Source organism: Dermacentor silvarum, chromosome 3 (genome assembly GCF_013339745.2).
Source record: "Dermacentor silvarum isolate Dsil-2018 chromosome 3, BIME_Dsil_1.4, whole genome shotgun sequence".
NCBI lineage: Eukaryota > Metazoa > Arthropoda > Arachnida > Ixodida > Ixodidae > Dermacentor > Dermacentor silvarum.
The window spans coordinates 9,780,396-9,807,687 of record NC_051156.1 but is presented as its reverse complement, the minus strand read 5'-3'; the positions used below and the strand labels follow the sequence as shown (position 1 = coordinate 9,807,687).

Here is a 27,292-nt window from a genome sequence, read left to right as displayed (position 1 = left end):
TTTACAATTTTTCATTTGCATATAGTTTAGGTCAAAACCAAAATTTAAAAAAATACAAATACAGTCGGTTATTGTTTTTTGCGGCACAATGGGCATACCCACGCGGCAGCTGATAAAACCAATGTATAATGGCAGCCGCATTTTCAGCAATAGCCATTATGTGAATATGTCATTGATAAACATTATAAACATTTTGGCTTGTCTGAGGCTCAGATCATCGTTGCTGTGACTATATAGAGCATGGTGGCTGTTCACACCATCTCTGCATAAGAAAGTGTGCGAATCTACAGTAAGCAGCCAACATATTGAATAATCAAATCACCTTTTGTATTTTAGTACAGTAAAACCTCATTAATTCGGAAAATGGGAACATTCGGACGCATCCTTTTGGCCCGGCAGGCGTATGCATTACTTAATATGCATTCAGACGTACTTGGCCACACATTGGTTAATTCGGACAACTCTTGGAGCTCGGCAAGTAAAAGAGCAAGAATGGCACTAGTGTCCAAACGAAACGAAGTGGCGGAGTCCCCCATCGTCATAGTCATCAGCAAATATTGCACGTGAACGACAGGAACGCCATAACGCTTCGTGCCTATTTGTGCCATTATAGCCTTTATTCTTGCATTTACCTCCACGCGTAAATCCACGCTGGCCACATGTCTTCATAACTGCGTAGTCACCATCAATGATCACGCCAATAACGACCGCGGTTACGTCCGCAGCGGTTGCAGCAAACACTAGTTTCGTTTTGACTAGGTGCATGGCAGTGCACACAATGTTGCAAGCACGGCAAAAGCTGTCGAGGATGAAAGCGCCGGCTACATTGCAGTGTGTTTCGCCAGCTCACTGGCGAAATAATAATCTGCAATTGTGCGCAGTAGTGAAAAGCATGTCTCAGATAAATATGGGCGCCGCGTTTACATTGCGAAGGCAGTCGCAAGTCCTTGGCAGCTACGAGGGCTAGTCAGTCACGAGATGACAAGAATTGCAGCTTCTGCACTGCTTTTCTGCACAATAAACACAGGATTTGCTGATTCATTCAGTAAATCAAAGCGAGTTGACTTAGTAAGCATTTGTTTGTTTTCTCACTACCCTCGATAATTCAACATTCGGTTAATCTGGACATTTTATTGGGTCCCGTGAAATCCGAATTAGGTTTTACTGTATTCCTAGCATTTTAGCTCCTTTTTAGTATTTCTTGGCTTCCACTGTCATGTTTTTTTTCATTGTAAGGTTGGCACATCTGTCATTTTTAGCAGGAAAGCCTTGCACTCCTTCGCTTCTTCATTGTGCATTGCTGAGTAGCCGCCGTGCTGGCATGGCTTGACACAGTGCACCAGTGCAAAATGGTAATGCCAGCACTGCCAACATTGCGAGAAGGGAGTGTATTTTTTCCTGTGGACAGGTATCGCAGTGACTTTTGGCAGCGTCAAGGTTGCTAACAGTGTGCGACACCCTTGCAGGTTCTCTGGGACCGGATACACCTGTGGGAGCAGAAGATGGGGCAGAGCATCCACGACGCACTTTTGGGCAACAACAGCACGAGCGGAGGCTCTCCTGTCGAAGACGACGAGGCGTTGGAGGAGCAGCTCAACGACTCGCTCTTGGAGGTGGGCAGCTTTATCCGTTTTTTTTTTTCTTTCCGCTGAGCATGCAGGTATCGAGGATGGTCCAAGTAGTATGTCCGTCAGCATTAGAACTCCTTTTGCGCTGGTTTTGGGAGTGCAGCGTTCTCGCAATCTCTCTCATCTGTGTTAGTGCACTCAATGTGACAATCGCCGAGCAGCCATCTCTGCAGAAGTTCACAGCACTATGTGCTTGTCATTGAGGAAGTCTAGGCCCTGGACACATGTATTGCTTCTCATTGTATAATGATATTCTTGGTGGTTAGTGACCCAAAATGCACTTCATATATAAAGTACAGAGTGGAGCATTGCAACTAAGGGAACGCTGTCAGGTTGCACAGTTGGCACAACATGCTCATTTTAAGGTTGATGACAGCATGATGATTTTTTTTTTCAATTCTTTAGTGTGGTGTTTTTGCTATTTAGTGACATGTGTGCAGCTGCTGTTTTTTATCTACTGCCGGGCCACAGGAAGTTATTTTACGTGTCCACATAAAGCCTTGTACGTATGTTGACATTGCCTAAATGCCTGCACCGTATGACTAAGCGTGTTCACTGCTCAGTGAACAAAGCAGGACACTGCAAGAACACTGCTTTCGATACATTCTGCTCCTCTTGATAGTCGAAGGGGCTGTTCACTCGTGATCAGTGTAACTTCTTGATGAAGTGCTTTTCAAGGTAGTGACAATGAAATTTTCTCATTATTGTGTTTAGTTCATTGATGGCTGTGGACTGCACTGAAGTCTTCAGTGGTGCACACAAGCATTGCATCCTACTTGCACTTTGTTTGCTTGGACTGGCATTATTGGGAACTACTGCAGGAAGCTCTTGCGTACATGTCTTCTTCATGCCCTGTCTGTTTTCAGTGCTGTGAATTGCACATTACCAACCACCCATTACTACATCTTGTTGCAAAAAGTTCACTGCAATTGGGGAAGGCCTGTAGTAACGCAATGTTTTCAATGTCTTGCCTGGCAGGAGGATGCCGTGGAGGTGGATGGAGACGAGTTGCCCGAATCGCCAGTGCCTCCCGCAACCACCTGGGATGGCTCCTCTCCAACCCCTGGGGCTCCCCGGCCTTCGGACACTATCGAGGTGCTTGGCATCGAGCGCCTGCTTGGCCAGGTGAGCTGGCTGTCTTCTTGCAGCCTTCACGTCTTTTAATATAACAATAATAGTAATAATGCTCAGTGCAATCTGTGCAAAACGCTTCTATCAAGGACAGGAAGTCAAAGGTGGCTTCGTGCCGTCCGATTAGACTTCATCCCCCATGCTGCACACAGCAGCAAACAGTACACAGGGTAGTTGAGTGATAAATCACATACAATCTGCATAATCATCATCATCAGCCTATATTTTATGTCCACTGCAGGATGAAGGCCTCTCTCTGCGATCTCCAATTACCCCTGTATTGCTCTAGCTGACTCCAACTTGCACCTGGAAATTTCCTAACTTCATCATCCCACCTAGTTTTCTGCCATCCTCAACTGAGCTTCCCTTCTCTTGGTATCCATTCTGTAACTCTAATGGTCCACCGGTTATCCATCCTACACGTTACATGGCCTGCCCAGCTCCATTTTTTCACCTTAATGTCAACTATAGAATATCAGCTATTCCCGTTTGCTCTCTTATCCACTCTGCTCACTTCCTGTGTGCATACATATCTATAAACCTTTTACAGCGAGCAGTCTGCACATCGCGCACCAGGCGCTGCCACAGGCTCACTGCCATTGCACACCTTCTAAATCGGGAGCAAGCAGGCATCAGGCACCGCCGGGTACCCCAGCAACATTTCGCCGAAAGGCCAGAGATCGTTTAGTACTACAGTGTAAACCGCTTATAACATAAGTCGCCAGAGTCGAGATTATCCTCACTATAAGCGGTACTGCACTATAACCAAAACAGCTATTTTATTGCGATAGCAATTGTATGACACTGCAGGCACATTTCTGCTGTCGCCGTTGCCGAGAGGTTCTGTTTCAAGTCGAATGGCGATAAAATCGGTGCCGCGCACCGTGTGCTGTGTGTGCGAGTGAAAGCATGCGAGGTTGAGCCTGCGATCGCGGCTCAATCTTGCACATGCAAGGGAGGAAAGCGGGAAGGAAGCGTGCAAGGCTCCGGGGTGAAGGGGAGGCGGGCACGTTCTACTTCGGGCAGCCCGGGCATTCGAGCGCTCCCGCCTCGGCTTCTGTGTCTTGAAAGCCATCTGCAACAGGGGCACAGTCCACCGTGCACTGTGTTTTTGCACAGTGCTCCCACTCCTGCGCCAAATGCGCCAGATTGTGCCATACGAGATTTCCTGCGCCATCCTGATAAAAATACACGATTTTGCACCGAAGTGCGCCAAATTAGCGCCTGCGCATTACGTGTGTGGCCGCCAAGGAGGTTGTTGGCCGCTGTGGCCCACAGACGTGCGTACCGCGCATGGCTAAAGCGGCTTCATAAATCGAACGGCAACCGTTCATTCGGACTCGATGCGGACCGCCTGGGAGTCAGAAATATCCAAATTCGCCAGGAAATAACTGAATTTATTCCGTCAGTGGCTAAAGACATTATTCTCGGTTGACCACTTTCGGGGATACGTTCACTTTCGCCGGATTTCATGTCACTAGCGTTAGCGTTGGCATACTTAGTAGTGTGCCAGGACATCTATCATCCGTCGGCGTGTCCTGAGCTAGTCGCGCGAAATGTCGTGAAAGGGAAAGTATCCCGGAAAGGGGGGGGATTGTCCAAAAATAAAGCTGAAGTTTGTCAATGCGGTCCTGCGCGCACGTACGCTTGCCTACGACCTGGTCAGTCCGTATCTCTACCATTGTTATGCTGTCGCCACAAAAAGATGAAAGTACAATCAATGCATGCACCGAATCTTCAACCTTTGGCAACAGGACCGCGATTTTGTAGTGATGCATTTTCCGCTGCCACTCCTTGCGCTTCGTCAGTGGTATAAGAGCGGCACTCCGCCTGCGTTATATGGTACCAGCCGGCAGAGAACGGTGGACGATAAGGGCTGCGTACAGAATCGAGCGGATTGCATCGCTACAAAATCGCCGTGCAGGAGTCGACCGCGCTATCATAGCCAAATGACGGCGGGTTTTTTTTTTTTTTTTTTTTGTTAAACAGTCACTGTCCTCGTTGGTGGAGACATCAGGGGTAGTCGGCGCCGCTTAAACAACGTAAGTCGCCGCCACCGTGTCGCTAGTTAACACGTCAATGAATAAATGCTGGACACACGGATCCAACCTGAATGCACTCCCGAACGGCTTGACAGAGTTCGCTTTACGGTTTGGGCGTGGTCGGTGCTGGATTAACTAGGCTTCGCTAGTTTCGGTTTCCAGGAGGTGTCGGCAAAATGGCCGACCACCATGCTGGGGCGATGCCAGCGACGTATCACTATCAACACCAAAATATTGGTATTTCCGCTCAACTCGGCGGTCAAATTAGCAGGCGGACTCCGAATTATATAGAATTTCGTACCTTATAAGGTGCCTGAAATTTCGGTCGAACTTATACTTTCAATTTATGGGTCAGTGATGGTGCCTCAAAGTAGTCTGAATAATCAAGCGTGTTTGAATTGCTCGTGTCGAAATAGTTGGTCGACGCCAGTTTAGAATTGGCCAGTTGATGAACAGAGGCTTGAGCTTCACGAGGAAAAACAGACCGTTGAAGAGTACCTGGTGTCGTCTGAAGCAATGACTGAGCGTTACAAGGGGCTTATCAAGACTGGCCTGGCTCAGAATAGCATTGATGACATTGAGTCTGGCCAGGTGTTTCTGACTGATGCTAGAGCCTTGCTGAAAACATAAAGTGTCTGCTGTCAATGAAAAAAATCATACGATGTAAAAGGAAACATCTGAGCAGTTTCACTCAACTTGCAATACAACTAATTACAGCACACTGTGTGAACAGGTTTGTTGTCTTCATTTAAATTAAAGGGAAATTCATGTATTTTGAGGCAAATCAAAATTGTTTTACAGCAAGCAAATACTTTCCAGAATAACGCTTGTCAATTTTAAGTGTTTGAAATAGCTTAGGAGGTGTCCAGCAGCTGCGATTTATTAGCTCCAAAGTGCTCCGAAATCTGGATCTGTATGCTCCAAACGGCTCCAAAATTAAGATTTTGCTGCTCAAGAAATTGCTCCAAATCTCGGTTCGTCAGTGGCACCACTGTTTTGCGGCTTCGCGTTGATGCGTGACACAGCATGCAGGTCAATTCGCTCACTGCTGCTGCTGCGCTTCCTCACTGTAGCATTTTGACAGCGAGTTTCCGTGGTCATCAAGTGAGATGTGTTCATGTTTGCTCGTGCGCGCGTGCCATCATGCTTGTTAATGCGCAGAAAGTCGTGGCTTGGACGCTCTTTTGCGCGTGGAATGCTGAGATGCATGGCCGGCGTGATGCACCGTGGCAGGCGTAAAATATAAATGGAGCTATTATTCACGGAGGAATGCGCCCGACTGCACCAGACAGGTCGGTTGCGTTGTGTTGTTGGAGTATAGACGCCGGTTGTGCGCCGGTTGTTCGCCACTGTGACGTCGTAGAGCTCGGTGCACGTGCGCGCGCATTACGTAGGAGTATATCTGCGGCTTGAGGGGAGCGTTCGTCGTCTCAGTTTACTGACGAACTTCCAGACAACCACACTTTATTCGGTATCTCATCTCCTGCAACTAAGTGATATGCATATACGTAGGGTGCTATGGGAAAATTAATGCGAGTCTGAAAAGACCGTATTAACCCACTTTAACAATATTCAAGTGCCACGAAATTCCATTGTTATAACCGAGAATTGTTTACCCAGGCTGCATGAAAAAAATCAATATAGGAGGATGGCAGAGCTGTTGTGAGAAAACTATAGTAGTGGGGAGGCCAGTGCGCCTCTCCACCACCTGCCTCCATCTGGCAGCTGATTGAGTTGACTCGTTTAACTGTTTAACTTTGCTTCCTGCATGCTCCAATTGCAAGCCACGGCTGTTGGCATTCAAGAATGGCACTGCTATAACAACTGCAAAGCGGGGTCATGGGCATCAAGTGACATGCGGTTTCCACCGAAGCATCGCTTTGGTGGCCTCAAAAGGGGCATTTTTAAAAAATGCAAGAAGGTTGCCGTGGCAGCCTCTCGGCTTGAGAAATCCTGAGGCAACGCTGGGGCAAGATCGCCACAAGCATGAGATAAGCCCATGTCCGTCAGCTTTGCTTGTTCTACGCGAAGCTTACTGACATCCTTCACTCGCAAAGGTCCCTCGCGAGAACGAGGCCCTGGAGGGACTGAATCATCTGCAGGAACTCCTGCGAGAACAACGGTGAGGCAGCCCGCCTCATCGCTGCCACTGTCACTATCCGATTCAAGCACGTTCGTGACGATCGCATCATCGGTTAGAAGCACTTCGTTTCCAAATCTATAGCAATGCGCTTTCTATTCACTGGCAATGTCGTGCATTGCCGAAGACCAGCGGGGGGATCAGCCATCTTCCGTTTCGGTGGCGAGTCAAACGAGCGGTGTCACACGGCGTACTTTTGATTGTGATCAAGCTCGATCCGGATCGAAATTCTTGACTGCAATTGGCTACCTTGCACAGCTTGCACAAGGGGGTCAATCACGACTGAGAAATTCGATCTGGATCAGCCTTGAACACGATCAAAAGTGCGCCGTGCGGCACCCGTAGTAATTCGTCGGCAGAACTGCAAATTTCGAGCGGCCCGCAAGCAAGCAGGCGCACCCAGAGCTATAATTGAGATGGCGCAGTCCATTCTTGTTTCGGATTGTGGTGCGGCGTAAAGCTATGGGCGCAGCCCATTCCATTTTGGAGGGGTGGAAGGGTGACGGGAGAGAGGTGCGCGAGACTGGCGATGCAGAGAAGGCTGGAAAACAACGCGCGGCAGCGTGCAGCAGCCCTAATTTCTTTTTTTCTTTTTAAGGATTTTGCATTCCGTTCTCTTTCGGCACGGACACCCAGTAGCCAGACTTCATCGTTATAACCGATAATGCGGCATGGGCCATTGTAGTAAGCAGGTTATTTCACCATATAAAACATGCAAAAGTTGACGGTGCAGCAGCTTCTCATTGTTATAACCGATATATTGTTAAAAGCGGTATCGTTATAAGTGGGTTCAACTGTACATGTATATCAAATCCGTAACATGACTAACATAAGCACACACGGGGCTTCTGAGTCCCAATTTAGTTTGGTGTACAGTAAACCCTCCTTTGCTCAAACTCTGGTATCTGAAAATATTGGTCAAGTCAATTTTTTCTGGCCATGGTGTCAACCCATGGGTTTTCACATCTCATCTAAAAAGTTTTTGCACCGAACTCCTGATATCTTGAAATCTCGGCTTGTAAAATACCAGGGAAAAGGCAATGGAGCAGCGTCGCTTGCACTCGCTTTTCATCCGGCAGCAGGTTTCTAGCCGAGCCACACCTGACCGCGCTTTATCTTTCCCCCTTCTTTCTCTCTATCTTTACTTGGATGCTTGCAGCCACATAGTTGTGACCTCATGTAGCAGCACTGAGCTAGGAGTCGGAAGACCCTTTTCTTTTTTTTTGTTAACCTCTCATTAGGCCGATGTCAGGGATGCATCAGTGTGGTCTCAGTATTAATCGGGATCTTCAGCAAGACGATCGGCACTTTTGAGCAAGCGCGATCAGCCCACGCTCTGCGCCCAAAAGAAGGCAGCATGCGAGCCCACAGTGGTTCAGTGAGATCGGGGCTTGATAAGGATGCTCACTTCATGCTGAAGGGACGGTGAGGTGTAAATACCACATCATTCGTGGGCATCTGCTAAGGACGTGACATTCGCAATCTTCTGCAGTTCAGTTTCAGTCTTCCAGCTACACACGAGTACGGGCTGGTAGCTCACCATTATTTGATAGGTGAATCTAATGACAGAAAATTTCGAGTTTCCTTGTTTGTCCACCGACCTTTGTATGAAATTCTTTGTGTTGTCTTTTACTTTTTCATTGCATAGCTACCACTGCAAGTTCCCATGATCAGCTGCTGCTGATCACTTGAACATGGAGATGAAATGTGCCTTGTGGGGACACGGCACTGCTTGTTGTTTGGTACATTCATTGCGCAGCGCTCCTAAGACAGAGAACAACTTTGTATGAGCAGGTTCAACTGTACAGAGCTGACACAGACTCTTTCCATGTAGGGGAAGCTAGGAGAAAAAGAACAAATAATATTCTGGTAATTTATACTAAGATCCAGAAATGAAGAATGGAAAGTAAAAAAATTACGGATGACATCTTTAAGAAACACTGTCCAAATTTCTTGTGTGAGTTTAAATTCTGAAAAATAAAAATAAATGGAAAAATAATGAAATTACTTCCTTGTCTTAAAGAAGCTAATGCTACCATGGTGAAAAAAGTCTTGGTCTCCCTGAGGTGGGATTACAAGAAGTGACTGCACTCTCTCCTGGCTTCGAGGACAGGTCCAGGAGTACGTGCAGAAGCAGAAACGCAATGGCAAGAGCCACCGCAAGTCGGGAGGCCCCCGCCCAGGCCGGCTGCCCATGCCTTGCTCGCTGGAGGCATCGTTGGCGCCACTCCCCTCGGCCATAGTTGCCACGACACTGGGTGGAGACAGGCTACCAGCACCGACCGCTCCGCAGCCAGAGCCACAGCGAGAGCCGGAACAAGAGCAGGAGGTCGTCACTGTGGACCCCTGGGCCGAGACGGAGGACTTGGGCTCCACCATGGTCTTCTCGCCCGAGGAACTGCTCGAGGTGAACTTGCATTTTTGATAGCACGGAAGGATGTATTGCACCACAAGTGAATGAGACGGCAGCAAATGCCCCCGGACCAACTTGCCCACATGCAAAGCACCAGTGCAGCTGTGCGCCAACCAAACCTGCATAGGCGCAGTGATGCTTGGAAGCGTGGCTTCAGATTTGCATGCAATTGAAACAGATGGCCTAGAGTCGAGGACAATTTTGAAATGTTAATTGCTTGTGGACCATCTTTGTACGCTTTTGTTTTTTGTTTTTCCTTGATAATACTGCTCTCTGTTTAAAAGACTTGTGTACGTGCATTCATCATTTGGTATCCATTCTGCAACAATGCCTGCTGGAGTCGGCGGTATTGTAAACAAATTCATGCTCTCTACTCTGCACCCATTTCGTGTTATCTGGTCACCCACCCGTGATAAGTTTCTTGTCCTTCCGTAGGCTCCATGTGGTGCCCAGTGATTCAGGTGCCTCATTATCGCGGTTGTGCAGGTGCCCGAGCAAGAGCAGCACCACCGCTCCTCGTCGCCTCCTCTGCGAGGGCGTGCGGTCGCCCCCGACGAACTGAGCGGCGAGGACGACTGGTCGTCGGATGCGGAGAGCACAGGCAGTGTGGCACTCGAGCAGCGCCTGGAGGACATGGCCTTCCTGCAGGCCTCCTTGGACGCGCGCAACAACAACGACCAACAGCAAGAGGGGAGCGCGCCACCGGGCAGGGTAGGAGAAAGCGTCGCCGAGCGCATTGGGCGCAGCCTCAACTTGGTGGCATCCATGGCCGCCTCGGAGGTGAGTTAGAACGTGGGAAGCCACATCAGCCTCTGGGCTGAGTGGGGTACTCTGGTTGTGCTCTTGCCGTTCGCTGTTACTCTAGGTGCAGTCTCGTGAAACACATACCAACACTTCGGTACACGTACAGGACAGGCACTGGACGCCAACTGTTCACCGAAGAAAAAAAGTCAAGGTCTTTGCGACTCATCCACGCACTCCGCCGATCGGTGCAACAGTGGTCCCTGTAGCCTGCAGTCATCTCCTGTCTGCTTGGGCTCAGCAGAGTTACTAAACAGCCTAGTTGGTGTGTATTTTTTAAAACCAAGCTTTTTTTTTTAATGGTTGCAGCAGCGTGATTGCACATGGACGGAGTTAAAGGAGAGACACCACACAGCTAAAAGCAGCTGTTTTCCCAGGGTTTTGTGTCAATTGTTGTTTCCTTGCTGGATATTTTTGTCGATATGTAAAGGAAACTTGGGCCTCGCGGTATGTGCCCAAATAGACAACTTTCTGCTCGCTGCCCAATAATAAACAACTTTGAGTCACTGGGAATGTGCAGTTGGGTATGTGCCACTCAGTATGGCCACGTGTGTGTGCCCATTCTTGTCCAGTCCCCCAGAATGGATGTGTTATTGTGACACAAGGTGCATAGAAGCCTGTGTCTTCTATGGGCGCACACCTCTCGTCAGCATTGCCTTTGTCCTCGTGATGCAGGCAGCGAGGCTGTGCTCTACTATTGCTGCGACCTCACTTTCTCAAACAAGCTTGGTGTCATTTAGATCCCAACATTTTCTTATATTGAAGCAGCTAAAGCTTAAACACAGGTGTCTTTAATTGTTCTTTGTTGTTCCTGATGTCGTCCTTGATGCCATCCTTGATGTTGCAAACCACACGCTGTTGTGTCATGGAGTGCGTGCCTTTTTCACCAGGTGGCACTAAGCAAACTAGCTGAGACCTGCCTGGTTAAGTCGTGTGCCGACGTCACATGTACAAGCGGGCAAAATACTCTTGAGCACAGCGTGGAACAAAGGGAGAGAGTTCTGTTTCGTCCGCTGCCTTGTTGTGTTCCTTCACTCGTGGCTGCCTTGCCGGTTCCGGCGTAATTCGGCTGGCCAAACTTGCCTCGTGTTTGTCGACATCACCTCCAGCTCGGCAACACAGCAAAGGCTCTCAACCACCTTTGGTTGAGATGATTTTTCACATCCACTGCCATGGCTGAGAGTGGTACTCATAGGACTAGATATAGTACACACACGCAAAAGACCAGGAAAGCTGATGGCTGTATGGATAGCTACCATGGTAGCTTTGGGGTAGAGCATCAATCCGTCTATCAATTCAAATCAGTTCTATAGTATATATTGTGGATAGTCATTATGGACTAAAAGCTACATCAGTTTTTGACGTGTCCCAAGAGACCTAACAAGGCAAAAGCAGTCAAACAGTTTGTGCACAATTACAACACTATAAAATAACTAACTAAAAGCAAGTAAACACTGGAATTCCTAAGAATGTGAATGCAGTCATCGCACATGTAATGTGGAAAATGTAGATCCAGCTCGCATCTGAAGAAAGTTGTCTTTTTGTCTACTTTCATTTCACTAATCTTTATTACATTTCAATTAAATAGAGCAGTTAATTTCTCATACGCTACCCCAGCCTTCATTGTTTAGTTGGCTTCGTGTGGTTGTAAATCAAAATTATTGCAGTAATTTCACTTCAGTATGTACCTCTCCTCTTAAAGAATCTGTGAAGAAACTTCCTTCTGTGAAGAAACTTAAACTTCCTTATTTTCACATTAAAAGAAGCAAATTCATGGTCGCGAATGCAGATCAAGTTCTGAAAGGAAGAAATTGGCATCCACCCATCAGGAGCACAAAGCTACAGAGGAAACCCACATAGATTTCGCAGTTGAAAAATTCATTATGGTCCACTTTGGAATGACTGAAAGGTGGGCAAGTTGGTGCAGATTCATAGCTGTGCCTGGGTAGTGCCAACGTAACATGACCAAAAGGATAAAGGTAACGCGGACAGTGCATGACCTGTCCATTTTCTTTGTCTCTCCGTGTATATGTGTTGCATCATGCGGCCTAGGCACAACCAGTATCGTGGTCCACAGATCGATCACTGAATCAAGAGAAATTTTTCTGCAACTGCAAAGCTTCTTTTCTGAGTATATGGGCTTCCTGTGTAGCTTTGTGCTACTGTCACGTGGAACGAAAATTGTTCCTTTTCATGAAATTTACTCCACCTTAGAGATTTCTCTGGAACTGATTTGCCCTAAATTCAGGTGTTCTGCTCCCACGGCACCCACGTGAAGCATTCCCACCCATGAGTGTTCTTGCGGCATGTACGGGCAAGGTCGAAAGTTTGCAAGATTCACAAAAAAGCCAAATGTCAGCCCAGTTTTAGCTTGCACCCATTACAACAGTACTACAGTATGGTGTTTGCCTACACTAGGACTATCGCGCTCAGTATGAGCGACACCGCGGTAGCGCGTGGCCAAGCGACTGTAAGGTTGTACAGTGGTGCCGATCGTGACATGTTTTCGAGTTATCAGGGGAGAGTTTGGCAGTTACTGTGAGTGCGCATCACCTCCACTCGCTTGCTTTTACCCTTGCCCTCCTTTATTTGAAGGAATTTTTCGCCATTTATTTTGCTCGTTCATTCTGTCTTTACTGAAGAAAAATTCGAAGACAATACAGCGAATTTGCCACTGACCAAAGATGGCGTGTGAAACTTATCAAAGAATGAGCGCTACCTTCGTCCAAGAAGGACTATGCAAGTGCTTTTTACTTAATTGGACACTTTTTGATCGCGTCATGCTTCTAGCAAAGAGGGAGACCCGGTGACCACACGCGCTGTGCAATATTTTCAGTAGAAAGTTTTACCAGAGCTGTGCGGCCAATGCACAACGCGTTGCCATTGATACCATTCCGGTGCTCGCTAGCAGCATTTCTTCTATGGCCGCAGTAGCCGTACTTTGCTTGTTTACCCTAAGTACACTGATAATACCTTCCAATAACACCAGTTATCAACATATACCAGTCTCCAGTCAGTTTGCCTAAAAAAAGGGAGATGCAGGAAACACTTTTTTTGGATACGTCAACGTGGATACCTCACTCGCCCTCGTTTGGCCCTGTGGTGATATTAGCTTCGAAAATGATAACTACCACCTTGGCTTGATGTCCAAACTTCGTGCTCGACAAGTCGAGCTTCACAAAACAGGTAATATCTAGCCTGGCTCTTTGTGTTTGCTTCATTTTATTTAATGGCGAATTCCGGACTGATGCGGCGTGCACCCTGTTGGGTGAAAGCGGCTGCGTGTAGTGTGCACAATGAAACACTAATACGTTCAATTTGGAAAATGTCCCGAGTGCCAAAACACTGAGCGCCTGCAAATAATTAAACTGTCCCTGAAGCAATATACTCAATGCCAAATAGCAGAGCTGACGAGGAGGTCGAATAAGAATGTAAATCGCATCATTCACACTTATAGGGATTAACGCTGCATGAGCGACACTCCTCATAAACGGCAGCTTCGTGCAACGACTGCTGCTCAGGACATGGATATCCTCGACACCGCGCAGGCAAGCCCCTTCAGCACTGCCAAGGAGATCAGTGCTGCCGCTGGTGTGTCTGCAAGCATGTCGACAATAAGACGACTCGCGGAAGGAAAACTCGAGAGCCACGTTGCGGCCCAGAAGCCGCGCCTCTCCGAGGCAAACGAGACCGGTGCATCTTAACTTCGCGATCGAACACGTCTGCTGAACCACGGACAATTGGAAAACTACTTTTTTCCGACGAGTCTACCTTCACAACATGCTGGGACTAAAAGCAACACATGTGGCGCTCTGTCAACGCCCGCTACGACCCCTTTTACATGCAGGAAATCTCGTCGAGCGGCCGCTCTGTCGATGTTTGGGGCGCTATGTCCCGAGATGGACTTGGCATTTTACACTCTATTGAAGGACTGCTGACATCGGCAAGGTATTGCGACATTCTTGATTATGTCATGATCCCTTACGCGTTGGACAGGCCTTTTCTTGACGGGGACTTCCTGCTCCAACAAGCCCTGCCACCTGTCCACACTGCAAAGGTTGTCGAGGAGCTCCTGAACATGCTAGGGGTGTGGTGTCTCAGGTCGGTCGCCAAAGGTGCAGACCTTAACATCGTTGAGGCCGTATGGGGTAGAATGAAGGTCAGGCTCTGCAAAAGAGGATTGCACAGTTCATCAGCTGATAAGCTGTGGAGCGCTGTAGAAGAACAATGAATGCGCCTCCAAAATGAACACAGTTTCATTGAGAATCTGTACGCGTCACTCCCGTCGAGGATACAGAACGTGATTGCCGTTCAAGAGGCCATGACCCGCTACTAAGGCGTGACGACCGCTCCATCTATTTTCTTTTCTTGTTACTCGTATTTATTCCCTTTAATATTTTCTTTCATATCTAGAAAATGTCATTATTTCTGTTGTTACTACAATTTTGCCTTTGTTTTTAAAAATGCTTTCTGAATCCAGCTAAGGCATGACGACCGCTCCATCTATTTTCTTTTCTCGTTACTCATGTTTTTGCCCTTTAATATTTCCTTTCATATTAGAAAATGTCATTATTTCTGTTGTTACTACAATTTTGCATTTGTTTTTTATGCTTTCTGAATCCATTCGGTATACATTATTCACATTGTTATTCATATAATTATCTTGACTAGGGCTTGTTGACTATGTTATTTGCTTTGTATTCCAGTGAAGATATATTACAATTCTCGTGTTATTTTTCTGTTCCTCATTTCTTTGACTGCTCAGAAATTGGCTTTTCTTTTCCATCTTACGCTATACTTGCCAATTCCTGTCACACACAAGAAAGCAGCGCAGCTTTTGTTTTCGCTGAAATATCGGAAGCCTTTTTTTCATTCCAGCCGCATTTTGCTCTCTTTTGATGATCACACAATCTTTTGGGAAGCCAGGTAAGTTTCTTAGTCAAGAGCTGTGCACACGATCACGTTGACGTATCCAAAAAAAGCGTTTCCTGCCTCTCCCTTTTTTTAGGCAAACTGACTGGAGACTGGTATATGTTGATAACTGGTGTTATTGGAAGCTATTATCAGCGTAAGGGCAAACAAGCAAAGTACGGCTACTGCGGCCATAGAAGAAATGCTGCTAGCGAGCACCGGAACGGTATCAACGGCAACGCGTTGTGCATTGGTCGCACAGCTCTGGTAAAACTTTCTACTGAAAATATTGCACAGCGCGTGTGGTCACCGGGTCTCCCTCTTTGCTAGAAGCATGACGCGATCAGAAAGTGTCTAATTAAGTAAAAAGCACTTGCATAGCCCTTCTTGGTCGAAGGTAGCGCTCATTCTTTGATAAGTTTCACACGCCATCTATGGTCAGTGGCAAATTCGCTGTATTGTCTTCGAATTTTTCTTCAGTAAAGACAGAATGAACGAGCAAAATAAATGGCGAAAAATTCCTTCAAATAAAGGAGGGCAAGGGTAAAAGCAAGCGAGTGGAGGCGATGCGCACTCACAGTAACTGCCAAACTCTCCCCTGATAACTCGAAAACATGTCACGATCGGCACCACTGTACAACCTTACAGTCGCTTGGCCATGCGCTACCGCGGTGTAGCTCATACTGAGCGCGATAGTACATGTAACGCAAATGAAATGCAGGCTGTGTGCTCGGGCATATCCGGCTTTTAGAGCACAGCTCTTAAGTGCTCGTTCCTGCATTGAGTGTTGGCGTCGGTGTTGTCCCTCAGCATAACCGAGCGGACGAGCACAGTGAAGAACGAAAGAGTGAATGCGGAGCGCAGCGGGCGATGAAAGGCGGCGATAGTGAAGAGAGCTCGCGGAGGAAAGCGGATGAGGAGGCTGCGACGAAAGCGTGAGCAGAAAAACCTAGTGCCTTCCAAGATGGGCTACAACTGCTACGAGATGGCACCAGAGTAGCGTGCCACCGTCTGTTCACCTATGGTATGTGGCGAGCGCGTCCAGCTATACCATTTATGGAAACAAAAGCGCTGCATGAGTGGAGGTCTGTCTGCGGCAGCTGCTGTGAATCGTGCCCACACGTCACCGACGTGCTGCCTCTCGCGATCTCCCGATTAGCGAGGCAGTGCACCACAATTCACTCCATTTGCCACATGCCACACGAGGCAACTTGTCCGCACCAGCCAATATGTCGTGAAATGAAAACATGCATAGAGCTGTGCTCAAATTTGGCATTAGGGAGTATCGTGATGGTCGGTGAATTTTTCGAGGTCCCGCATCCTGTAATTTTTTGACCCTGCCTGTTCTTTCTCTGGTCTATTAGCCAACTGCTGTGCACAACAGGCGATATTCATTAAAGTGCTTAATAAGGATTTGTGTACGCTGCCCGAGTCTGCATGCAGCTGTAGAGGGTGGATATTTCCAGGTAGACGGCATCGATGTGCCACCTCCGCCAGGGCCCGCTGTGGAGCAGCAGCCACAGCAGCAGCAGCAGCAGTCGTCGGACGGCAAAAGCGCTACAGCTGGCGGTGGCTGGGGGCCCCTCACGTGGGGTCTCGCTACCAGCGGGGACCAAGAAGGACCGGAAGACAAGCCTGCTGCTCCAGTGGCGGCCATACTACCTCAGGCAGTGCAAGGTGTGTTTTTGTGAGCATGCTTTTGAAAGCTGGGCACCTTACTAGTGTAGTCGTGCAGAAGCTGCTGGCACAGCAAGCGTGGTGCTTCGCTGAAAGGAGAGGCCATTCCTCTCTTCGTACCCAGCCGGCACTAGCTTTTAAGTCCTCGCGCACCATGCTTTTTGCAAGCGCCAAGGCTTGCACTCGCACACATGTGTGTTGTGAATGCACAGCCATTGTTCCATGCTTCCGTCACATAGCAGAGGAGCTGTTCTTCTAGTTCAGCAAACTTGCATGGCTTGCCTCAGAAAGTGCGCTTTTTTGCAGCTTGAGTTCCTCAATGCATCCTTTTGATTGTACCATCGTCAAACACACTTCTTGGTTACATTGAATTTTCTGCCTGCTGCACACTTGCCATGTTTGAGAGCAAACTCTACAACTTTCAGTTTAAAACCAGCCATCTAACTATTAAGGTGCTTGTCCATCGTGCTAAACTTATAATGCTCGGTGGGATTTCGTGAAAAAAAAGAGAAGCAAACTGCACACAGCAAAGCTAAACAATGCATGTATCAATGCAGGCAAACGAAATGCAATTGACAGCCACAAAAGCTGGAGATGGTAAAACTGACGCCGATATCCAATATAGATAGCGTGAGTTCGCGCAGAAGAGAAAGAAGCTGAATCCGCATTCTCGCGTGCCATCTGTGGGGAGCACATGGAAGCCTAACCACTATTTGCACATGGGTCATGGAAACAGTGTGTGTTCCACACATAAATTTTTCTTTCTTTCAAAATTTGAGGGGAAACAGGGTGAGGCCCTTGCACTAGTGCAGTCCTTACATGCATTTTTACTGCATTCCCTTCGCCCGCTACATTTGCACTTCCAACAATAAGCTGTTGATGTCGTACTGTGAAATGTTGATTGAGTGTTTAATTTAAATTCAAATTTATCATTGCAGAAGTGCCTGTGCAGACGGCACCTGCAGTGGAGGAATGTTGTCTCGTCAGCAGTCGCAAGGGCGAACGTGGGACTGGAAACAGCAAACACCGAAGAAGGCGTTCGTTGAAGAAGGGCAAGAAGAAGCAGGAGCCAGGCGCCACGCACAGTGGGCAGAGTTCGACACGTGCAGCCAAGGGCCAGTACGAGGGCCTCACGGTGTCCGACATTCTGCGGCATCCACTCTCCAAGCGCTTCGTACAGCGCACTGGAGAGGTAGGTGCTGCCACCTGGCCTGTTCGGAGGCATTTTGTCGCAGCACTCTAGGGGTCAACACCAGTGCAAGGCAATGTGAAGAACTACTGAAAGCTGGGCAAGTTGGTGCCTATTCATGCTCGTACTTTGGGTTGTGCTGGAAGCATACTGACGAAGGAAAGGACTAGACGACACGAGCGCGTAAACTCTCAACTTGTAATTTTATTGAAGGAACATTATTGAAAGATCCTTACAAGCGTCACCTGGTGGTGAAACTAACACCGGGACAAACAAGGAATAATATAAACATTGAAAACAATTGGATTGACTGATAGTAAAGGCATCTGGTGTTTGTATTCATGTGTTTGTTTTCAATGCCAAGATATTGATCCAGCGAGACCCTTAGGGAGAGCCCACCTTCCAGAAGCATTGGAATTCAAAGAATATGGAAAGATTAACTCGTCAGCAGTGGAGAAAAGTTTGAGACGATTGGAGTATTGCTGGAAGAAAAACAGGGAAAAGATTGATAGAACCGGAGTCATTGCAAGTTTAGGTAATGGTACAGTGTGGCGATAGAAGCTTTAAATACAAAATTTAAGATTGAGATCAGTTAGGCAAAAGGCTAGATAGCGATAGATGTAGTACACTTAAACCTGCTTATAGCGAACCTCCATATAATGAATTCCTGGATATAACGAAGTTTTTCTATTCCCCGCCGTTACTCCATAGAAGCACATGTATTTGAGACCTCTACGTAACAAAGGGGCAGCGGGAGACCCCCTCGACATAAAAAATTTTCCCCGCCGACAACCGAGAGATTTCGCCCCAATTTTGTCATTTTTGCGCCAGCAGCAACCGGAAGCACCTTCTCCGCTGCAACGGAATGCGAAGTGGCGGCGGCGCGCTTGGCACGCTTGAATTCACGGCGACTGCGAGGCGAGTGCACATGTGCGTGCATGCGAGTGTGCGTGAGGCAGGCCTGCATCCCTCGACTCTGCGATCTTGCTGCCGCGGGCGTGACCTTTCCCCCTCCCTTCATTCAAACCTGATCCCGCCGCTTGCTGCAGCTGGCCTAGCCCGCCAAGCCGGCACTCTCCTTTTCCAGTTGATGTTGCCGAAGGAAAAAAAAAAAGTTTTTTTTTTTTTTTCAACGCGCTGGCAGCGCCACTCTTTGGTTACTGTGCAAGTCTCTGCGCTTCACTTCACTAACCTGACACTACATGACGCCATCGTGGCACTCGCTATTCATTTCCGACGCCTCACGCTTGTGCGAAACGACACGCGTCCACGCACATTTTTTTCCCCTCTCTTTTGGTTACAGAAAACGGGTGCGCATTACAATCGAGGGTGTGTTAGAATCGAGTAAATAGGGTAAGCGTTTCTTTTTCGAATTTTCGTGCCGTACCTGCATATAACGGAATCCTTTTTATAACGAAGTTTTTCGGGAATTTGTCAATTTCGTTATATCCAGGTTAAACTGTAAAACCTGATTAAATCAAGCAGGCTAGGAAACTATTTGTCCCCGCCCCATTTCTAAGGGGATGTCAAGAAACATCATTATCATCAAATAATGTTCCTTCAATAAAACTACCAGTTGAGAGTTTGCGCTCGCGTCATCTAGTCCTTTTCTTCGTCCGTGTGTTTCGTGCACAACCAAAGTATAAGTATTCAAAGTTAAAAATTGGGTGCACATGGCAAGATCCCTCCCTGGTTGTCAAAGTTAACACTTTAACTCCCAATTTCTATTATAAAAAAAATAAAGTGCACAGAATTTAATGTACACTTTTACTATACACGTTTTGTGTGTTTTTTATTCCATCAAGTTCTTGCGCTTGTATCCTAATTCAAAAGGTATACTGCATGTGCAGCTTACCTCGTATACTTATCCAAACTATTGATGAAAGACTTAACGAAGAATTAAAGAGGGAAGAATGAAATTAAAAGGAGAGGCTTTCCTTCAGCACATGTGTACAGTATAATCTTAATCTGACCAAATGATAGTGAAAGGAATTGAAAGCGTCGAATATGTTCAAGCACTGATTCCGGCAAGGAAAGCAGAAGCAGCCTGGATGAGTCTTTGGTAACGTAGTCGAACCTTGTTATAATGAAGTTGCATCAGCCACGAAAATACCTTCATTATATCTAATATTTATTATAAGCATACACACAGATACAGTGTAGACCGCTTATAACATAAGTCGCCGGAGTTGCGAATATCTGCACTATAACCAAAACAACGATTTTCAAGCCCTGCATGTATGCAAAACATGTAGATCAAGCATGTAGACACGCTTTGTACTTTCGCACGCACATTGCGATTACGTTTTCTCTAGTGAGCTGGCGAAAACATAATCGCGATGTAGCCGGTGCTCTTCAAGCTCGACAGCTTTGCACCGAGTCAAAACGAAACAGCTGTTTGCCGCAACCGGGACCGCTATCGATGTGATTATGAACGGCGACTTTGCGGTGCTGAAGGCACGCGCCCTACGCACGCACGTAGCCTGGGCGAATAAACTACCATTTGCTGCAACAACTGGCAGTCGAAACCGCGGTCACTATCTAAGTGATCATCCATGGCGACTACGCAGTTCTTTAGGCATGCGGCCTACGCACATACCGAGTAAAAACGAAACTATTGTTCGCCGTAACCGCTGCGGAGAAAACCGCGGCCACTATCAACGCGATCGGGGATGATGACTACACAGTTACGAAAGCCCGCGGCCAACGCGGATTTATGCGCAGCGGTAAATGCAAGAATACAGGCGTTAAAGACACAAATAGGCTCAAAGCGTTCCGGCGTTGCTGTCATTCACGTATGATTTCAACTGATGGCTGTGGCGATGCAGACTCCGCCGCTACAGTGTACTAGAATTGGGCAGTGGAACGACCGCGCTCCTTGGGCGACTATTGCGGCGGCGCTGTGATCGGCGACTACGGGGAGGCGCGCATCGAAGCCTGCATGGCATGTGCACTCTAAAGGCTACTTCCGCAACTTCTTTCATTCAGTCGCACCCAGGACGCCCCCGTTAAGTGAAATGAAATTTTCTAGTGTTTGAAATTTACTCTTTCTCTATTTTAGCCAAAACCGCGATGCAAAGATGCTTTCTTGCACCGATTGGAAATGACAGTGCATGCCATGCGCAGTGTCTACTGGTATCAATAGATGAGACGAAAGAAGTAAAAAAACTGCAACAGATAATGATTACCTTCAAAGTTTTATTGCCCACTGCCGTGGTATGAGGATGCCAAGAATTCACATACTATTAGAATGCACAACACAAATATACAAGATGTTCCAGGTCAAAATGCAGAAGGTATTAACATACATAAATGTACAATGATTTAGAAGCGCATTAAAATGTTTTCCATGGTATGACAAAATTGAGAACCTAATGCAGAAATGCACAATATAAATAAATGTGTTTAGCAATGCCATGGTTAAATAACGCAAAAATGTCTTCACACGAAAAGCACCAGAGCTATCCTTTCGTCTCTCACTTCACCTGTGACGGCGTCAAAGGTTCACGAAGTGAAACAAATTCCTTCTGTCTTGCGTTTCATGCAGAACCCAGCGCTTATTAGGCGGGGTTACATTCTTTAGCGCAGCGACAATCACGACAGAATTTACATCACCACTTTGGGCTGGTACACACAAACTGTCTCACAAACATCAGTAGGCTCATCTGCAGTCTGATGCTCTTCAGCACTCGAGAATAGTACCTTTTTAGCTGGTCTGTTGGTCTCTTCAGCCTTGCATTTTCTCGCGTTCCTTCTCAGCACCACGCACTTGAATAAGTACGCCGGGGCGTTCGGTAAGATTTGGCACGGCGTCTGACGAAAGCGTAGGCTTTCGTCGCGGTAGACGAACTTCTTCGCCGTTGATTACGTGCACATAATCCCTCACAACAAAATGCGGCTCAAAGTGTAGTTCGCAAACTGCACAATCCTCCGTAAGTGGTTTATCCACTCTGTGCAAGTTCCGCTGCCATAGGCTCCGTCGTTCAGGGTCCTGCGTGCCTTGAAAAGTGAGGGCTTCTTTGTAGCATCCGCTCGAGTGTATCCAGTGCTACATCCAGGGGCGTAGCAATGGTTCAAGTGTTGCTTACCCATTGCTGAAGCAAGGAGTCACCATTCTACACGAACTGTGTTGAAAAACACGCACTAAATAAAGGAGCACGTAGCCGAAACAGAGTGCCTACGCCAAATATCGCACACGCGTTGTCAACGGGAACAGCGTAGTCGGCAACTGCAGCGCCGCCGCTACATTTGCTACCTACCGTGACAGCTCTGTCAAGGCGCAGCCCCCGACAGTCGCTTCACTGCCCTATTCTAGTACGCTGTACCGCTGCTTTGTTTCGGTTGGACGCTAGCGCCGTTCTTGCTCTTTTGTGTCGCACATTTGCGGTGCTCCTCGCTCACCGAGCTCCGAAAGTAGTCTTAATTAACCGATGTGCGGCCAAATAAGTCCGAATTAACGAGAGTGTGATTGCATAGAATAATGCATACGCCGACCGGCAGCACGCATCTTGTTGAGAAGCGGGCTCGCTGCCGCCCTTGTCGGCGAGATTTTCCCGCGGAAGCCGCATTATAACCAGTATTTCGTCTCACGCGGCTGCAATGTAAGCGGTATGCGTATATGTATGTGCAAGCGGTATGTATGTGCAAGCGGTAAAAGCAAGCGGTATGTGTATATGGAGTCCTATGGGAGGGTAAACGGGAGTCGCGAAAGGCCGCGTTGTAGCCAATTCTGCACTATAAACAGTTACGTTATAAGTGGTCTATACTGTCTCACCAAAAAAGAATTGCGATGGGTCTCTGCCTAATAAATGCAAGCAGGGTGCTTCCAACAGGGCTGCAGTGGTCCCCTACATATTTCGAAGGCCTGTCGGCACCTTGCCATACCAATACGAGGCACTGGAACAATAAATTACATAAAAGCACTCTGCACCGCCAAAAGACACAACCGTGCAATCGGAGTTATCACGTGGGATCGGTACGTTGGTTTGCCAACTGCGGTTCTACCAAGCCAAGCTGCTGCCGCTGCCGTGTTTTTCGGACACGGGGGGGGGGGGGGGGGGGGGGGTCGATCTGTACTCTGCTAGTACGGCCGTCAGTCGAGCCCATGAGTCTGATCTCGCACTCAATGGCTACTAGGTTCTATGAGTCTGAGTGCAAACATACTGACAGTGAGCTTCCCGCAATGCCTTGTCACCAGCCACTCTGCCAGCTGCAGTGCTTAGGCTGCTAGGCCTAACCTGCGCCGCTTTCTCTGGCATTGGCAACTTAAGTTGCAGTTTCGTGCCTAGTTTACAGGGTGCAAACTTTGTTTATAGCCACCATGTGGTTATAGCGCCATGTTTGCAGCATAGCGTGCATAGTTCATGCCCAAAACACTGTGCAATGTCTGAAGTTTATGTTTTTGTTGTTCTACATTTGTGCTAGGGGTAGGTAGCAATGTCGCAGGGAAGTGCGAATAATCACGCAGGTCTGACAAATCAGGCATCTTGAAATTCAGCAGGTGACTATATTTGACACCTTTGCTGCCAGAATATGTATTACAGTAGAACACCGCTGATACTTTTTTCACGGGACCATTAAAAAAAATTTAAGGTTCGGGAAACGCAAGAGCCGAGAAATCAGAAAAATTGAGAAATGAGAGTAGTGGTGAACAGCACAAAATTTTATTTTAATTTATACGTTTTAAAAAAAAAACTCGCAGTTTCAACCGAAAGCCGAAGCATCGCTTGCGATAGCAAATTAGTAGACAGCTGTGCAAAGTAAGGATAGTAGTTGTGTTGTCCGTATAAACTAGTTATATTAACTATATTAACAAGGATGGTGTCGCGCGCCCGGACAAACATGAACACATCACACTCTGTGAGCACAGACACTCGCTGTCAAAACGCTGGCGTGAGGAAGCGCGGCAGCAGCAGTGAGCTATGTGGCCTGCGCACTGTCTATCGCTTCAACGCAAACTGAGCGCCGAGTACACAAAGCATTCACAAAGCTACAAGCCGCCGACGCACTTACACTGCCTAGACTCTGCCCCCAACGCAGATCGCTTTCAAGATGCGGCCCGGGCGACCGCGCAGTACGCAGTTGCTGCTAGAGTATAATGACGCCCCTTAACCCTCCCATCCCCCCAGTGCCTCGAGCGCGACGGAAAAAAGCACGCTTCCTGCCCGCTTTTCTTTCTTGTGTGCGCAACATTTAACCAAGGTCGTTGGCTCTCTTTATCGCCCTTGGACTTCATACAGAACGTCTATGTGCCAAAACCAATTTTTAGGCCCCAACACACGTCATAGACACTATCTTTAGATAGCAGATATGAATCTCAAAGGCCATGCTTTTGCTGCCGGAAACCGAAAATACGTCATAGGGGGGGGGGTGTCGCCCCCGGCCCTTTGGGCGAACAATCCCATTGTCAAACCACCAAGCCAAGCGACATGAAAAGTCAACATAACCACTCGGGCTGGCGCGGGGTGGCAGTTTGCAACGCATGATGCGGGGGCAGTCCCCCAGTCGCAACACAGCAGGGTTACGATGCATTGGGTCCTATGAGAGGTATGCCGGGACCGGCCGAAAACAATATTGTCACGTATTAGTGACGGTGAAGAAAACAGTCGCAAAACTGTTAATAACGAAACGGACTTTATTGGCCGAACCTGTGCCCACAAAAGCAAGTTGCACTTGAAGCACAACGATAGCGGCGAACGCAGTCGGCGATCATTGAAATCTGATCAGCGGGGAAATGCGTCGGCTTTTATACATGAGTCATCGAAGGTTCCAGAGTAATCCCTCGTGCCCGCATGTCTTCCAGAAAGTACTAGACAATTTGCGTCGCTCATAAAATCAAAATACATAAGCGTCGGTGACAACAGGCAACTGATAGAAGCATCGATAAGGTTGAGAAACTTCCGACACATGCAGGCGCATCCTGCGCCTAGCAATAACGTTTAACATTTGTTAGCCGGGAAAAGCGGCCACCGGTGAAAGATAAAGAAGTTCACATGTCAATACCCTCCCCTTAAAAAAACATTGTCCCGATGCTACAAACACGAAAGCAAAAACAACAAAGAAAAAACAAGAACAAAGCAAGAAAGTCCCTAAGTTCGTCAGCGGCCGTAAAAACGCTTAAGATGCACCACATGAATGACTTCAGGTCGTGCACGGCGCCGCTTTGGTTGCGAAATGCCGTCTGGCACGACCTCATAGTCCAGTGCGCCAATACGTCGGATGATCTTATAGGGTCTGAAATAGCGTCGTAACAGTTTGTCGCTAAGTCTTCGTCGGCATATTGGAGACCAGACCCAAATACGGTAGCTGGGCTGGTACTCGACGTAGCGTCGTCGAAGCCCGTGCAGCCCGTGCACGTGATTGCATGCGTAGTCTCTATGTAATCGTCTACAAGTACAAATATATCAAGGGCAAGCTTATCGCGACGGCATGCCGCCCAACACCCCCGCCGGCTAGGCCTAACCAGCGCGCCTCATTGGCGACCAAAGTTGTCATGTGATGCTGAGTCAATGAAATGCATTACAGTGGCTATATGGCTCATGGAAAGCGTAGAAACCACCTTGATAACGAAAATCAGGGCACAGGTAACGCTCGAATGGCGGCAACTTGTTCCGCAGTCGCCATGTTTTCGACATCGTGTATACGTCGATCAGGGGCCGTATTCTGAAACGTTCGCCTAGGCGAAATTTCTTTTTTCGCTTTCAGGCATGCGCCGATTGGCTGTTTTAGCAAAATTGGATGAGCTGATTGGGTGGTTGAGCCCGACGTCATTCAATTTTGCTCAACTAGCCAATCAGCGCGCACGGTGATTTCGCCTAGGCGAACGTTTCAGAATACGGCCCCAGTCCGAGAAATCGAATGAGGCACAATACTGCGCCTGAAATTTCAGTCGCCATTTTTTTTTTAATTATTATTATTTTGTCTGTTTCATGCAAAGACCACGGGTACTTGGACATTAACCTTTCAACATTCGTAAATTTAAACAGATGCAAAACTCCCGGTCGGACGCTTCAATTCTCGGATACACGCAGCTGCTTGGTCTACATGTTTTGCATATGTGCAGGCCTTGAAAATCGTTGTTTTGGTTATAGTGCGGTACCGATTTTACTGCAGATGTCGCAACTCCGGCGACTTACGTTATAAGCGGTCTACACTGTATTAAGCCGGGTTTCGATGCAACACACATTTAAAATACAACCAAATAGGAATGTAATTGCTAAACAAAAGTATGGGCAAATGATTGCCTGTGGCTGCTATCAGCGCACCGCGGCAGAGAAAACAAAAAACCCAGTCTATAGAGCGGTCGCCTATCCTTAGGTCAGCGCCTGGCGTTGCACACCCCAACAGCAGGAAATAGAAACAAAGGGACACAATCGGAAGGTGCTGCCTCAGGACATTGAGATGACTGAAGAGTGGGCATGCCCGCCGCGGCCGGGAACCAAGCGAGTCGAACTCACCGTCGGCCAGCGGCGGACAAAGGGACCGCTGCCAGCCGAGAGGAGCACATATGCACCCTCTGATGCCTGTATGTGGTCTCCCCAGGCCGCGTCTTGTGCATGCACACCCAGATAGCATGTAAGTAAGGGGCCGAATTCCGTCAAAACTTCGCCAATGGGCCCCTGCCATCCCGTCCAGGCGGGGAGGCAAGGCGCATGGAGTTCTGGGAAATGCAACGGCGTCGGACAATTATTGCGAGCGCTCGAAACCCCAGGATCTCCAGCATGAAATTTTTTTTCTTTTTTTTTTCTCCAGCTTGCACTGCCATCACCGCGTAAAATAGTCATCAGCTCATTGCAATGTCCTGCTCCTGCGCCGCCAATTACTTCAGCAGCTGTGCAACTCCAGTAGGGGAGTGACTGACCTGTGAAACTGTCACTTTTCGACCAGGGACCATTTGCAACGTACTGGTTGTGCGTCTCTGCAGTTCACCAGTGTTGGATGCGCCCTCGGTCCCTGCATTGCTCTGGTACATTACCTTCAACCCGACCCGACCAATCATTTGCATCACTGTCACCCTGTGCAGGTGGTGCACATCCTGGAGGCCAAGAACTCTAGAGTGACGGCTGGCCTCTTGCGACAGCTGCAGGACAACAACCCAATGTGGGTGCTGTTCTCTCCGAGGGACGCCGCTTTCCTCGCCTCATGGTGCCCGCCCAGGAGTGCCCACCGGGTGAGTGACTGTTGGATTGTGGAGGCTGAAAAACTACCAGAGTGAACTCTCGGGCTGCCGTCATATATGGGCAGGCTATATTCAGACACATTTTCTTGGTAAAAGGTTGTGGAGGTATGCTCTGCATGAGACTAGGACTGAAGGCAAGCTCCGGATCTAGCCGCACACAGTCGTTCCGTAGTACTCCCCAA

The 27,292-nt window shown here is 47.9% G+C and overlaps 1 protein-coding gene across 1 annotated transcript in view; it reads left to right on the top strand.

The window, feature by feature from the left end:
- LOC119445315 (DIS3-like exonuclease 2) overlaps nucleotides 1-27,292 on the top strand; it is a 129,470-nt gene that overhangs the window by 51,170 nt on the left and 51,008 nt on the right. The window contains 8 exon segments of the mRNA XM_037709629.2: nucleotides 1,467-1,613; nucleotides 2,607-2,753; nucleotides 9,055-9,348; nucleotides 9,841-10,134; nucleotides 16,533-16,743; nucleotides 17,682-17,935; nucleotides 26,955-27,054; nucleotides 27,057-27,101. Coding sequence (XP_037565557.1) covers nucleotides 1,467-1,613; nucleotides 2,607-2,753; nucleotides 9,055-9,348; nucleotides 9,841-10,134; nucleotides 16,533-16,743; nucleotides 17,682-17,935; nucleotides 26,955-27,054; nucleotides 27,057-27,101 — 1,492 coding nt within the window.